The 14,538-nt window shown below is 45.9% G+C and overlaps 1 protein-coding gene across 1 annotated transcript in view; it reads left to right on the top strand.

The window, feature by feature from the left end:
* Nucleotides 1-14,538, top strand: part of LOC144485857 (uncharacterized) — a 34,358-nt gene that overhangs the window by 3,258 nt on the left and 16,562 nt on the right. Inside the window, exons 5-7 of the mRNA XM_078203932.1 lie at nt 1,620-1,634; nt 3,582-4,620; nt 14,242-14,531. Of these exons, the coding sequence (XP_078060058.1) occupies nt 1,620-1,634; nt 3,582-4,620; nt 14,242-14,531 (1,344 nt within the window). The remainder of the gene's footprint in view (nt 1-1,619; nt 1,635-3,581; nt 4,621-14,241; nt 14,532-14,538) is intronic.

The raw sequence follows: 14,538 nt of genomic DNA, 5'->3' as shown, positions 1-14,538 counted from the left end.
TACCAACACACACACACCGACACATAAACTGACAAATACAAAGACACACACACACACACAATGCACCCATTTACTTATAGTTGAATCCATAATTTGATTGCCACATCTGGGACTGAGGAAAAACAACATTGAATTCAAGGAAATTGTATGACATGTAAACACATGAAACATGAATCTGGCTCTGAAACAGACAATATAAACTGTATCATAGAATCTACAGTGCAGAAGGAGGCCATTCGGCCCATCGAGCCTGCACCGACCACAATTCCACCCAGGCCCGATTCCTGTAACCCCACATATTTACCCTCCTAATTCCCCCGACATTAAAGGGAAATTCATCATGGCTAATCAAACCATCCCGCACATCCTTGGACTGTGGGAGGAAACTGGAGCACCCGGAGGAAACCCACACAGACAGGAGAGAATGTGCAAACTCCACACAGACAGTTACCCGAGGTCGGAATCGAACCCGGGTCCCTGGCGCTGAGAGGCAGCAGTGCTCACCACTGTGCCACCATGGCCGTACTGGCATCTTTTTCCAATTCTTCATCCTGGTTCCACCACCCCCGGAACTCCACACATAAACACAGCAAGATCCCAATTTCTCTGTGCATTCTCAGCAACAAAACCAAGATCCCAACCTCCACCCTGAATCCGAACCCAAGCTTACACCTCACCCTAACTAACACCTCACCCTAACTAATACCTCACCCTAGTCCTAACCCTGGATGTGCTTCCAAACAGTACATTGGATTTGTCGTTAGTTAAAAAGGAAATTTTGACAAACCGCATGTGTACACCTTTAGTGAATTACAATTTCTCCATCATCCCTGTCCCTACCTTTCTGAGTCTCTGTGAAGGGTATCGGTATATTTTACTTACTTTAATCTGTTAACAGGTAAATACCAGTTGTTGTTGCATCAGAAAACTCAGGAATGTCACATAAACACTTGGAAACTTCAGACCAAAGACATGTTCAGACTGGAAGTGTCACTTACAGTCAGGAACAGTTTTACACCAATCTCTGATTTGACGGCATGTTTTGAAAGCAATCACCATCAGATCTTCATAAAATGTCAAGAAATGTATTGAATATTATTAGAAACAGCTTGCTCTCTTATGAAGAGAGTTTCCACAGCAGCTCGCTGGGCAACAAACACAGGATAGGTCTGTTCTCTCTACTCAGGACATGTCTCTGTCACAAACCCTGAAACAAGACATTTCTAAACTGGGATGAGTAGGTTAGAGGGATTAGCAGGTTACATATGTGGGGTTATGGGAATAGGGCCGAGGTGGGATTGTTGTTGGTGCAGACTCGATGAGCGAATAACCTCCTTCAGCACTGTAGGGATCCTATGAAATACATTGGGAGAATTGCTATTTTAATGGGTATTTTCACAAATGCTATGAAATGATTTTTCAAAACAAATTAATATTTTCTTCAACAGATCATTAATAAATAAAAAGTATTTAATAAAACAACCACCCAGTGTGGGGTTCAGGATTCTAACTCGGGGTTTCTGAGCTCCAGGAACCACTAACTGAACCAGCCGGGAATGGTCTCCACAAAACGTCCCCAACTCCCTCCCGAGAAAAAGCTGCAAACCCGGGAGCTGCAGCTTTTTACTGGGGGTGTTGGGGCCTCCAGCGGGTGTTTGTGAATCCTCCCCGCCCACCTCCCAGGGTTTCCTTCCTTCCCAGAGATCAGAGTTCTCATTGATTTGTGGCCAAAGTGTAACCTCTTATTTATTGTCCCCCTCCCCCATCCTCTGATGTGAACCATCCTCCAGTGGCTGAGCCAGGATGGGGCCGTTAACCTGGGCCTGTTCCCGGGAGGGAGAAGCCCCGCAGCTGCAAACCAGGGAGCTGACAATGATTCTGAAGGGTTTGCGGATCCACAAAGTGTTTCCAAATCCTCCCAGCCACCGCCTAACGCTGACTCCGCTTCTCCGGGACAAACAAGCGCCAAGGACAGCAATGACACTGCGCATGCTCCACATCACAATGCCCGGGGGCTGATTGACGGCAGCTGCGGACCAATAGGAAGAGGGGGCGGGGCTGGAGTATTGAGCAGGAGCGGCTGGTCCTCCAGCCAATCGGAGTGAATGAGGGGCGGGACCTAAAGCATGCGCAGTGCGGATAATGGCGACGGACAGACGGATGGTTTTAACTCGGAAGCGAGATCAATACGAGGTAGAGGGCGGCGCGCGGGGAATGATAAATGTGGCGGGTGGGTGGAGAGGCTTTGTAAACATGTTGTTCAAACCCAAACCCCGGAAATGAACTTCCCGGTCCCCCCCTTTGTACCAAATGGAGCGGCAGCTTGTAGTGTTAGACCCGGGCTGACTGCCGCCATTGAGGCTGCATGTGGGAGGCCGGCAGGGATTGTGATCGGAGAGGGAAGCCCTGACGTCACAATGGAATGGGTGAGAGTGTGACGTCACAATGGAATGGGTGAGGGTGTGAGGTCACAATGGAATGGGTGAGAGCGTGACGTCACAATGGAATGGGTGAGGGTGTGACGTCACAATGGAATGGGTGAGGGTGTGACGTCACAATGGAATGGGTGAGAGTGTGACGTCACAATGGACTGGGTGAGGGTGTGACGTCACAATGGAATGGGTGAGAGTGTGACGTCACAATGGAATGGGTGAGAGTGTGACATCACAATGGACTGGGTGAGGGTGTGACATCACAATGGAATGTGATCGGAGAGCAAAGTTTCACTCTGAAGCTCATTGGACAACTTCCGCATTGTGATGCCACGATAGAGCCCTGCCTGAATCAGTCAATAGGAATCACTCTGCTCCGCGGTGACGTCTCCGGGTTCCAGTGAGCAGGCCCGGGCGCGCGGACCCGGGAGCCCCGCCCCCACCCATTGTTCCCCTCCCCCTGCACCACATCGAGCCAAGGTTTCCAGGCAACCGGCTGACGGCTCCGGCCAGAGCGAGAAGCCGCTTGGTGATCTCCCCCTCCCCCAGCCCGGGACTGCAAAATGTGCGAGGGAGAGGGGAAGCTGTGCATGTGCGGGGGAGAACCCACCCTCTGAATGAGAGAGGAAAGAATGTTCCATAGAAATTGTCTGTTCTGAATTTCTATCCTGTACTGACACTGATGACTTTTGGAAACTCATTTTACAGGATATTGAAAGAGGAATCACAGGCCGACATCTCAAACATCACGTCTAGATCTGACAGAGTCATATTCCTTGGGACCTCAATATCATTGGACTTTGAATCCAGAAGGAGAAATGATTGTCCAGTCTGTCGATTTGAAAAGATTTGAAATGTCAGTGTGAGTGAAAAAGCATCGACACACTGCCACACTTGAGTGAGAGTGTCCCAATGCACTGACTAAAGAGCTTTAACCAGTTACACAGTCTGAATAAATATCACACCATTCACAGCGGGTAGAGACTGTAATCTTGTTCTGTGTGTAGACGAAGTTTCAACTAATTGTCCACCCAAGAGAGAGGTAAGGACACCTGCACCATGGAGAAACCATGGAAATGTGTGGACTGTGGGAAGAGATACAGATACCCATCCCTGCTGGAAGCTCATCGGCGCAGCCACACTGGGGAGAGGCTGTTCATCTGCTCTCAGTGTGAGAAGGGATTTAATCAGTTATCCAGCTTACGGATACACCAGCAAGTTCACACTGGGGAGAGGCCATTCACCTGCTCTCAGTGTGGGAAGGGATTCACTCAGTCATCCCACCTGCAGAGACACCAGCGAATTCACACTGGAGAGAGGCCGTTCACCTGCTCTCAGTGTGGGAAGGGATTCACTCAGTTATCCAACCTGCAGAGACACCAGCGAGTTCATACTGGGGAGAGGCCATTCACCTGCCCTCAGTGTGGGAAGGGATTCATTCAGTTATCTGAGCTGCGGACACACCAGCGAGTTCACACTGGGGAGAGGCTATTCACCTGCTCTCAGTGTGGGAAGGGATTCACTCGGTCATCCAGTCTGCTGACACACGAGCGAGTTCACACTGGGGAGAGGCCGTTCACCTGCTCACAGTGTGGGGAGGGATTCACTCAGTTATCCAGCCTGCAGAAACACCAGCGAGTTCACACCGGGGAGAAACCATTCACCTGCTCTCAGTGTGGGAAGAGATTCACTCGGTCATCTGATCTGCGGATACACCAGCGAGTTCACACTGGGGAGAGACCGTTCACCTGCTCTCAGTGTGGGAAGGGATTCACTCGGTCATCCGAGCTGCGGGCTCACCAGCGATTTCACACTGGGGAGAAGCCATTCATCTGCTCTCAGTGTGGAGAGGGATTCACGCGGTCATCCAGCCTGCTGACACACCAGCGAGTTCACACTAGGGAGAGGCCGTTCACCTGCTCTCAGTGTGGGAAGGGATTCACTCAGTCATCCAACCTGCGGGCACACCAGCGAGTTCACACTGGGGAGAAACTATTCACCTGCTCTCAATGTGGGAAGGGATTCACTCGGTTATCCACCCTGCGGACACACCAGCGAGTTCACACTGGGGAGAGGCCATTCACCTGCTCTCAGTGTGGGAAGGGATTCACTCGGTTATCTAACCTGTGGGCACACCAGCGAGTTCACACAGGGGAGAGGCCATTCACCTGCCCTCAGTGTGGGAAGGGTTTCAGAGTTTCATCCCACCTGCTGAGACACCAGCAAGTTCACGAATGATTCCAGGAGTTGGAATCTGCTGTTATTGTTTCTGCTCTCAATTACATCCAGGACTGCATTTTGTTCATTCTCACAGTTGGTCAATGGGGAGGGTCAGAGGGTTTCTTTGTGCTGGACTGGCCGGTCTCAGCCTCCAGTGGGCTGATGCTCTTTGAGTCTTTTTGTGAATACCTGGTTTCAAATGTCACAAGGATCACAGAGTGACAGGGTGTTAGGAAGTTTAGAGATATTTAGTCAGAAGAAAACAGAGGTTGGCAGTGCAAAGGTACATTTCTGAATGGAGGGCTGTGACAAGTGACATTCCTCAGGGATCAGTGCTGGGACTTTTGCTGTTTGTAATATATATAAATGATTTGGAGGAAAATGTAACTGGTTTGATTGGTAAGTTTGTGGACGACACAAAGGTTGGTGGATTTGCGGATAGCGATGGGAACCGGCAGAGGATACAGCAGGATATAGATCAGTTGGAGACTTGGGCGGAGAGATGGCAGATGAAGTTTAATCCGGACAAATGTGAGGTAATGCATTTTGGAAGGTCTAATACAGATGGGAAATATACAGTAAATTGCAGAACCCTTCAGAGTATTGATAGGCAGAGGGATCTGGGTGTACAGGTACACAGGTCATTGAAAGTGGCAATGAGATGGAGAAGATAATCAAGAAGGCATACGGCATGCTTGCCTTCATCGGCCGGGGCATTGAGTTTAAAAATTGGCACGTCATGTTGCAGCTTTATTGAACCTTTGTTAGACCGCACTTGGAATCTAGTGTTCAATTCTGGTCGCCACACTACTGTGGTATATTATGTGGTATCAGTATGAATTGACAATGTTGTCCTGGTCCTGCGCTGCATGCGGGCAGCTTCAGTATTCAGAGTTGTGAATGGTCATATACACTGCAATCATCAGTGAACATCCCCGTTTCTGACCCTACGGTGGGGAGACGGTAATTAATGAAGCAGCTGAAAATGATTAGGCCCAGGAGACATGAGGAACAACAAAATATATTTATATAGCGCCTTAAAGTAATAAAACATCCAGGGAGCATTGTAAAATAAAGTATGACATTGAGCCACAAAGAAGATATTAGGTTAGATGACCAAACGTTGGGTCAAAGTGGTAGATTTTAAGGGGTGTGTGAAAGGAGTAAAGCGAGGTGGAGAGTTGGAGAGTGTAGGGATGGTATTCCAGAGGTTGGAGCCTAAGCAACTGAAGGTAGAGCTTGCAATGGTGAAGCAAGGTCAGGGACAAACTAAAGACCAGAATTAGAGCAGTGTAATATATTGAGGGTTGTGGGGCTGATAGGAGATTATAGATATTGGGACAGGCAAGGTCATGGAGTGATTTGAAACCAAGGATGAGAATTTTAATATTAAGTTGTTGCTTTACTGGGTGGATCATCCTGCACAAGGGTGATAGTGGAATAACACTTAATGTGAGTTTAAACATGGCCAGCAGAGTTTTAGATGAACCCTGCAGTGAGCCATGTAGTGATGACTGACCTCGAACAACCACAGCCATCCTCGTCTGTACCTGGTATATCCCCAACCGGCGGAGAGTTCCCCCCCCCCCCAACTCTCACTGATTCCAACCCTGTGTCGGTCCCTTTCTGCCACACTCAATCAAATGATGTCTTGATGGATTTTCTTTGTTTTTTTTTGTTTTGTTTTGTTTTTTTTGTTTAAAGAAAACAAAATTTTCTTTGTTCTTCGTTCTGTCTGGAACATCCCAAATGCCCATCCAATTTCCTTTGTAATTGTTTATTGTCTCCACTTCCTCCACCCTCGTAGGCAGCGAGTTCCAGGTCATTACCATTTGCTGCATCAGAATATTCTTCCTTACATCTCCCCCCCACTCTCCCCTCCCCCCCTTGCATCTCTGACCCAAAACAAGTAATCTGTGTCCCCCCTCGTCCTTGTCCCTTCAGCTAATGGGAACAGCTTTTCTTTGTCCACCTTATCTAAACCTGTCAGAATCTTGTCCACCTCTATCAAATCTCCCCTCAATCTCCTTTGCTCCAAGGAGAAAAACCCCAGCCTGACATTGACAATAAAGAACAAACTAACAGAATATGTTACTGTCTGAAATCAAATGGGAATGTTTAATTTCTGTTTTAAAGATATTGTGAATATATTGTCCTGGACAATAAAGGAATCAGCTATAACTGAGCAAGAAGAAGTCGGTTTCAATGTGGAATTGAGTGGAATATGCTCTCTGGATTTAAACAATGGAGGAACTACAAACATGGAAGAAAATAAATTTCAAAATGTGAACTCTGTACAGACTGTTTTCAAAATAGAACTTGAAAATTCACAAATGAACAGCAATGAAGACTCTCTTTTTGCAGGAGGAACTTTGGACTATAATTATTGTAAAAAGAAAACTTTCAGAAAAGACTGCAAGCAGTAATTTCCATCTTCAGTGGACTGAATTCCTGGACATGGAACCCAGCAGTGTGCTGTTATCAAGCTGGACTTGTGAATGTGAAGTGGACAATGGAGGGATTATTATGTCTGTTGCAGGTTATAAGATAGATCAACATAGGAAATCAGTGGACTGAGGAACAGGAGGAGGCCATTTGGCCCTTCGAGCCTGCTCCACCATTCAATAAGATCATGGCTGTTGTTAAGATATACAGCATGTTGTATATTGTAATATTCTAAATGGGATATTATGAAGGTGATACGTTTCCATTTTTTCCTGTTTTTGTTCCAAAAATCTAATTTCATAATTCCTATGTTTTAGAAATAAGAATTAGTTGCAAGAATTGCTTTTAAAAAATGGAAAACTTGGATTGAGAATCTGATGAAAACACCCTCAGGGAATTCGCAGTCACAAAGCATGGCCCATGTTGGTTTAAGAAGTCAAAACTCCAGAGGTAAGAACTGTAAAAGGTCAGCTGGAACTTTTAGCTGGAGACATTGGGTCTGACAATTATTGTACTGTTTTTGTCAGGTGAATTCTTCATGCAGACCTCAGGGAAAAAGGGTTTAGTTTTGAAGCTAAATATCTGTCAGATATTCCACCTGGTCTCTGTTACCATGGGGATATGTGATTCAGGGTGGAGCCTTGGTTAGAATTAGACCATAAGATATAGGAGCAGAATTAGGCTATTCAGCCCATCAAATCTGCTGTGCCATTCGATCATGGCTGATAAATCTCAATCCCATTCTCCTGCCTTTTCCCCGTAACCTTTTGAGTCCTTTCCAATCAATGACCTGGTTCCAGCGGACAGTCTGCAGTTAGCTTGGAAGCCACCAGTTGTGGGACCAGGAGCTGTGAACCAGCTGTGGGACTAGAAGCCTGGAGGACCATTAGAAACCAGGGGTGTTTCCAACATTTAACTCCCTCAGCAAGAATGCAATGAAGCCCATGTTTGGACTGAGGAGTCCACAGTTTGAGAGCTTAAAGGAAAATTGGAGGCTTGTTTAGTGAAAAGATAATGGATGGACTCCCATAAACTCTTGGAGCTTGGAGAATATCTGGAGTACTGGGGAGAATTAAAGTGAATTGTGGAGAGCTTTGACATACCTTTGGGATGGTCCTAGGAACAGAAGTGAATGAACCTTCAAGATATTGTTAAGTATAAAGAAACTCTTGGGGTGAGGTAAAAAAATAGAACTAGGTTTATATCATAAATCTTTATTGAGTGTAGTATTCAATTTGTAGTGTTGTCTTTTTAAATTTTATTTAAATATTCAGTAAAGTTTGTTTTTGTTTAAAAATGTGGAATCTTGTGATGTAATTCTTTCAGTTAATCACTGGGTGTTCGAATTTCTCTGCAAACGTTAACAGTCCTGACCGGGATCGCAAAAATTCACACAAACAGTGTTTCAAAACAAATCGAAGAAAAAGATGTTTTTTTCTTCTTCAGTCCAAATGTTACACATGAAGAAACCCTCTTCTGGTATCTCCAATAATTTGTTGCTTCGAGCAATTCTTTTCATGGAACAATCAGATAATTGATGACTGAAAATGGAACTAATTGTATCCCTTGAAAGCAGGAGGACGATCGCCCGGCACAGAGGGGAATTAGGGATTTCTCCCATAGACCAATTGACAGGGATTCTACCCTCCAACCACCTGAAGTGAATTCTTTACATGAATCATCCGTGCCAGTGCAGGTATCAACTTGCAGTTTGGCTGATCAGAAAATGCTTTGTTGCTGATTTTCCTTGTGTTAGGAAGTGACAATGCCAAGGCCAGATCTTGTTTCCTCCTTGATCGGGATGTAACCCGTGTCCACATCGCCACTTCATTCTTCCACTGGTTGTATGGTTCAGACTCCGAGAGCATCAGCAGGTAATCAGACCCTGACAATTCCCACTGCCTTTCAGTCATTTCTCACAAAAGCTGCTGGGATTGGAAGCTTCTGTCTGAAATATACTTTCTTTTAGTTTCCAACCTTCACCATTAGACAAGCATTTTCTGTTACCATGTTATAATCCTGACAGCCTTGGGGCGGAGTCAATCTTTATTTGGAATAGATTTGTTCACAGAATCAAACATTACAGGTTGAACTCTGACTCCAAGTTATATTAGTGAGTCCCACTTTTTACCTGCTCATTATAACTATCTAATCAGTGCCCTCCATCTGAATAAACTTAACCTCTATTGGTATAATTAACAGCCACAGTCAGAGCATCCAAAAGATCACTAATGGGTGTGACTGCCATGGTGCCTCAGCAGCTTGGGTGAACAAGTGAATCCTTTCCCACACACTGAGCAGGTGAATGGTCTCAGTTTGGAAACTAAGGGAAAATAAAATTTCAGGCAGAAGCTTCCAATCTGGTAGGTTTTATGAGAAATCGCTGAAAGTGAGTGGGAATTATCAGGGTCTCTCCCCAGTGTGAATTCCCTGATGTTTCAGGAGGTCAGATGATGTTCTAACCCTCTTTGCACAGTGAGAGCGCCTGAACGGGGTCTCCTCAGTGTGAATGCGCTGGTCGACCCTCAGGTAGGCTCAGGTTTTAAAGCAGCTCCCACAGTCAGAGCATTGAACAGGTTTCTTATTGGGGGAGGTGCCTCAGTATTCCAGCAGACTGGATGATTGACTGAATCACTTCCCACACACACATCAGATGAATGGCCTTTCCCCAGTGTGTAATCCTTTGTGTCTCAGCAGACTAGATAATTGAGTGAATCCCTTCCAACACTCGGAGCAGATGAATGGCCTCGGCCCAGTGTGAATGCGTTGGTTTGTCAGCGGGAGGGATGAGTGAGTGAATCTCTTCCCATGCTCTGAGCAGGGGGACAGTCCCTCACCCGTGTGAAATCGCTGTGGGTTCTGCAGGGTAGATGACTGAGTGAATCCCTTTCCACACACACAACAGGTGAATGGTCTCTCCCCATTGTGAACCCGCTGGTGTGTCAGCAGGGCAGACGAATCGCTGAATTTCTTCCCACACTCAGAGCAGGTGAATGGCCTCTCCCTGATGTGAAGTCGCTGGTGATTCCTCAGGGTGGATGAATCACGAAATCCCCTTCCAAACTCAGAGCAGGTGAACGGTGTCTCCACAGTGTGGCTGCATCGAAGGGTTTCCAGCTTCGAGGGACAATTGAATCCCTTCCCACAGTCCCTACATTTCCATGGTCTGAGTGTCTTTGTACATCGCCAGGTTCAGATGAAGGTTTGACCCCACAGATAACACGTACATGATCTCTCCTCACTGTGAATCCTTCAATCTTTTCCAGGCTGTGTAACTGGTTAAAGCTCTTTCCACAGTCAGTTCACTGGAATACTCTCACTCGAGTGTATGTGTCTCAGTGATTTTCCAGTCACACTGATGTTTAAACAGTTTGAAGGAACAGACAAACATTTCCCATTCTAGTTTCAAATGCCGATGGTAATCAGATCTGAATAATTGGGTGACTCTGTCAGATCCTAATGTCATGTTTGTTGAGATTTGTGTCTGTAAATTCTCCCCTTCTAATAACCTGTGAAAGAAATTCACAAAAATCATTGCTGCCAGTACAGGATAAACACTCAGAACAGACAATTCTAGTTCCTGTGGAACATTCTTTCCTCTCATTCTTGAAAATTTGTAAATCTCCATCCCAAACACTCTCCCTCCATTCTCACCTTTGTCTATTTGAGGTCTAGCATTGTCCTGAGGGCGCTGATTCATCCTAATCGACAGATCTGTGCCGACTGTTTCATGTACAGGACACATATTCCTGAAATCTTCACACAGGATTGTGTCTAAGCATATCAAAAATTTGCATATTTAGTGAACTGAAAATGTATGCAATATTCAGCACTCTATTACATGATTAGAGATACAGATGGGTGTGGAAGAACTTGACTTGGGGAGCAAGCAATCATGTTCTGGAACTCACTGACGATGAGAGTGGTGGAAGTGGAGACGACCAGTGATTTCAAAATAAAATTGGTCGGGCACTTGAAGGAATTAAACGTACTGGGGAACAGGGATATCGAGGACAAATGGCACTGAGTGGATTCCCCGACAGAGACTTGGCATGGACTCAAGCTGCTGAATTGATTTATCTTGTGCTCTGATGACTCTTTGACTGGAAAATATACAGTGTAGTTACAATACTATTCTGGAATTAAACAAAATCAACTGTAATACCGATCCACAAATAATACTTATTATGCACCATATAGTAAGAAGTCTCACAGCACGAGGTTAAAGTCCAACATGTTTATTTGGAATCACAAGCTTTCAGAGCACTGCCCCTTCATCAGGTGAGAAGGAGCAGCGCTCTGAAAGCTCGTGATTCCAAATAAACCCGTTGGACTTTAACCAGGTGTTGTGAGACTTCTTACTGTGCCCACCCCAGTCCAACACCGGCATCTCCACATCATATGCACCATATAACAACACCAGGCATATCAATGTTGTTACGATCCTCATGGTCACCTTATAATAAACACATTCCCACAAATCCCAATGGAATAAACTGAAAGACAATGTTTCATTTTTAAACATTTTTACTTTAAAAATTAATCTAAAATTGTCACTGAATCATGCATTAAGAAACAGTATTTGAATAGACAAGATAAATTACACTTTAAAAAGCTCAGACAATAAAAACAGGTTCCACAAAATCACAAACATTTCCCCCTCAGTATATTTAGCTCTAATTCCAGTTCCAGAGTCCCACAACTCTCTGTAATTCCCAGGGGGAGAAAGAAAGAGTTTTCCTCACAGATGTTGGCCAGAGGATGAAGTTTGAGTCTGTGTGTGAAGTTGGAGTCTGTGTGTGAAGTTTGAGTCTGTGGTGAAGTTTGAGTCTGTGTGTGAAGTTTGAGTCTGTGTGTGAAGTTTGAGTCTGTGGTGAAGTTTGAGTCTGTGGTGAAGTTTGAGTCTGTGGTGAAGCTACAAACAGAAGCTGTTCTGTTTCAAATCAAACTGCGGGACTGGGAAGAAAATGATGGGAAGAGATTTTGCAAAGTCCCCTCCCCCACTCCCTCAGCTGGCAGCCCAGCACGCAGGCGCAGAGAGCGCTGCTGAGCCGAGTTGTCCGGAGCAGGCGCAGAGAGCGCTGCTGAGCCGAGCTGTCCGGAGCAGGCGCAGTGCGGCTGCCGCCAGCGGTCGCTCTCGATCTCTTTTTGGAGCAGCAGCCGGAGAGAGAGGGGGGAGGGGGAGATCACCGAGCGGCTTCTCGCTCTGGCCGGAGCCGCCAGCCGGTTGCCGGGAAACCTTGGCTCGAGGAGATGGCAGGGGGCGGGGGAATCAATGGGAGGGGCTCCCATGTCTGCGCGCCCGGGCCTGCGCACTGGAACTCCATGACGTCACATCGGTACAGACTTATTCCTATTGGCTATTTCAGGCTAGATTCCATTGTGACGTCACAATACGGAAGTTGGCCAACGAGGTTCAGAGTGAAACTCCCGCTTCTGGACAACATCTGGGAGGAAATCAATGTTTCCCCCTGTCCATTTCTTTCCTCATTCTGAGGGAAATTGGGGACTTGCAGCAACTGAAGGGAAAGGAAGTGAATCCAGGGAGCTGCACACTCTGAAAACGTTACAGACGAACATCGGAATTAGGAGCAGGACTAGGCCCAGGTATCTTTTTCTTTCTCTCTCAAAGACATTGACATCCTTCAGCTCCCTCACTTTGACATGTTTATATATCTGGCTAATAGGATGGCCTCTTACCCAATGTTCATAATTCAAGGGGGAGTTTTCTCAGGAGAGGGCTAACATTTTAATGAACAGTAAATTTGTATGGGAGAGAGATATGTTTAATGTCGTTCCATGGTATATACTATGTTATTTCCAATTCCTATTTCTTGTCTTAAAATATATAGCAGTGTATCAACATTATCTATTTCCAGTGATGGAAACATTACAACACAGAAGGAATCCATTTGGCAACTCAGATCCATGCCAACTCTCTGTGGAGCAATTCAGTCAGTCCCATTCCCTCTCTGTATCCCCATTCCCCTGTGTTTCACATCACAATGGAATGGATGAGAGTTCCAAAGGAGCTGAGACTGGAGTAGAGTTGATCAATGGCACTGAGGTGGAAATAGGCGGTCTTGATGATGATGTGGCAATGTGGCTGGAAGCTCAACTTGGGGTGAAATATTTTACCATGGTTGTGAACAGTTTGCTTCAGCCTCAGACAGTTGCCAGGAAGAGGGAGAGAGTTGCTGGCGAGGGAGTGGAGTTTGTAGTGGGGACTGAAGACAATGGGTACAGTCTTCCCAGTGTTTATATGAAAGAAATTTCTGTTCTTTTAGTACTGGATGTCAGACAAGTCAGGTTGGTGTGTGAGTTGGAGAGGAACTTGAAGGTGATGGTGTTCCCATCTAGTTGCTACCCTGGTCCTTCTAGGTGGGTGGAGGTTGAGATTTTGGGAAACTTTCTGTCAAAGTTCTAATTGAGTTGTCAATGTACAAAATCCCTCTCCTTCACCCTGACCTCTCCGACTTCTCTCTGTCTTCTCTCAGTGTCCAGAGTCTTGTGTCCAGACTGGGTGGCAGATTTCCTGCCCTGAAGGATATCAGTGAACCCGCTGGGTTTTTATGACAATCCAGCAATTTTCATGATCACTTTTTCCGAGTGCCAGCCCCACAAATGACCAGATTCATTCAGCTCAATTTCACAAACTGCCTTTGTGTTTTTGTGGGTTCTCTCTCACTTCCTTTTTTCTGTTTTAAATCAATTTCACAGGGTTTAGAAGAGGAGGATTTGCAGTTGGGAAACTGAAACCAAATATTATATCAAAACCTGATGGAGTTAGCCAATTTGTTGTAACCTGAATATCATTGTGTTTTGAACATGGAAGGAAATAGCACCGTTCACAGTGAAGAGAAACTGTACACGTGTTCTGTGTGTGGACAAGACTTCAACCAATCATCCAGCCTTTCGGAACATAATTGCAGTCGCAACGGGGAGAAGCTGTGGAAATGTGGGGACTGTGGGAAGGGATTCGATTACCCTTCCCAGCTGGAGATTCATTGGCGCAGTCACAGTGGGGAGAGACCATTCACCTGCTCCCAGTGTGGGAGGGGATTCACTCAGTCAAACAGCTTACATATACACCAGAGAACTCACACTGAAGAGAGACCATTCAACTGCTCCCAGTGTGGGAAAGGAATCAGTGCCTCATCCCATCTGCTGAAACATCAGCGAATCCACACTGGGGAAAGGCCGTTCACCTGCTCTGTGTGTGGGAAGGGATTCACTCAGTCTTCCAACCTCGCATTACACCAGCGAATTCACACTGGGGAGAGGCCATTCACTTGCTCCCAGTGTGGGAAGAGATTTGCTCAGTCAGCCACCCTCTTCACACACCAGCGGATTCACACTGATGAGAGACCTTTTAAATGTCCAGACTGTGGGAAATGCTTTAAAAATTCTGTAAATCTGCATTACCATCAACGTGTTCACA

Source organism: Mustelus asterias, unplaced genomic scaffold (assembly GCF_964213995.1).
Source record: "Mustelus asterias unplaced genomic scaffold, sMusAst1.hap1.1 HAP1_SCAFFOLD_241, whole genome shotgun sequence".
Classification (NCBI taxonomy): Eukaryota; Metazoa; Chordata; class Chondrichthyes; order Carcharhiniformes; family Triakidae; genus Mustelus; species Mustelus asterias.
The sequence above is the reverse complement of the archived record's forward strand: the minus strand, read 5'-3'. Positions and strand labels throughout refer to the sequence as shown.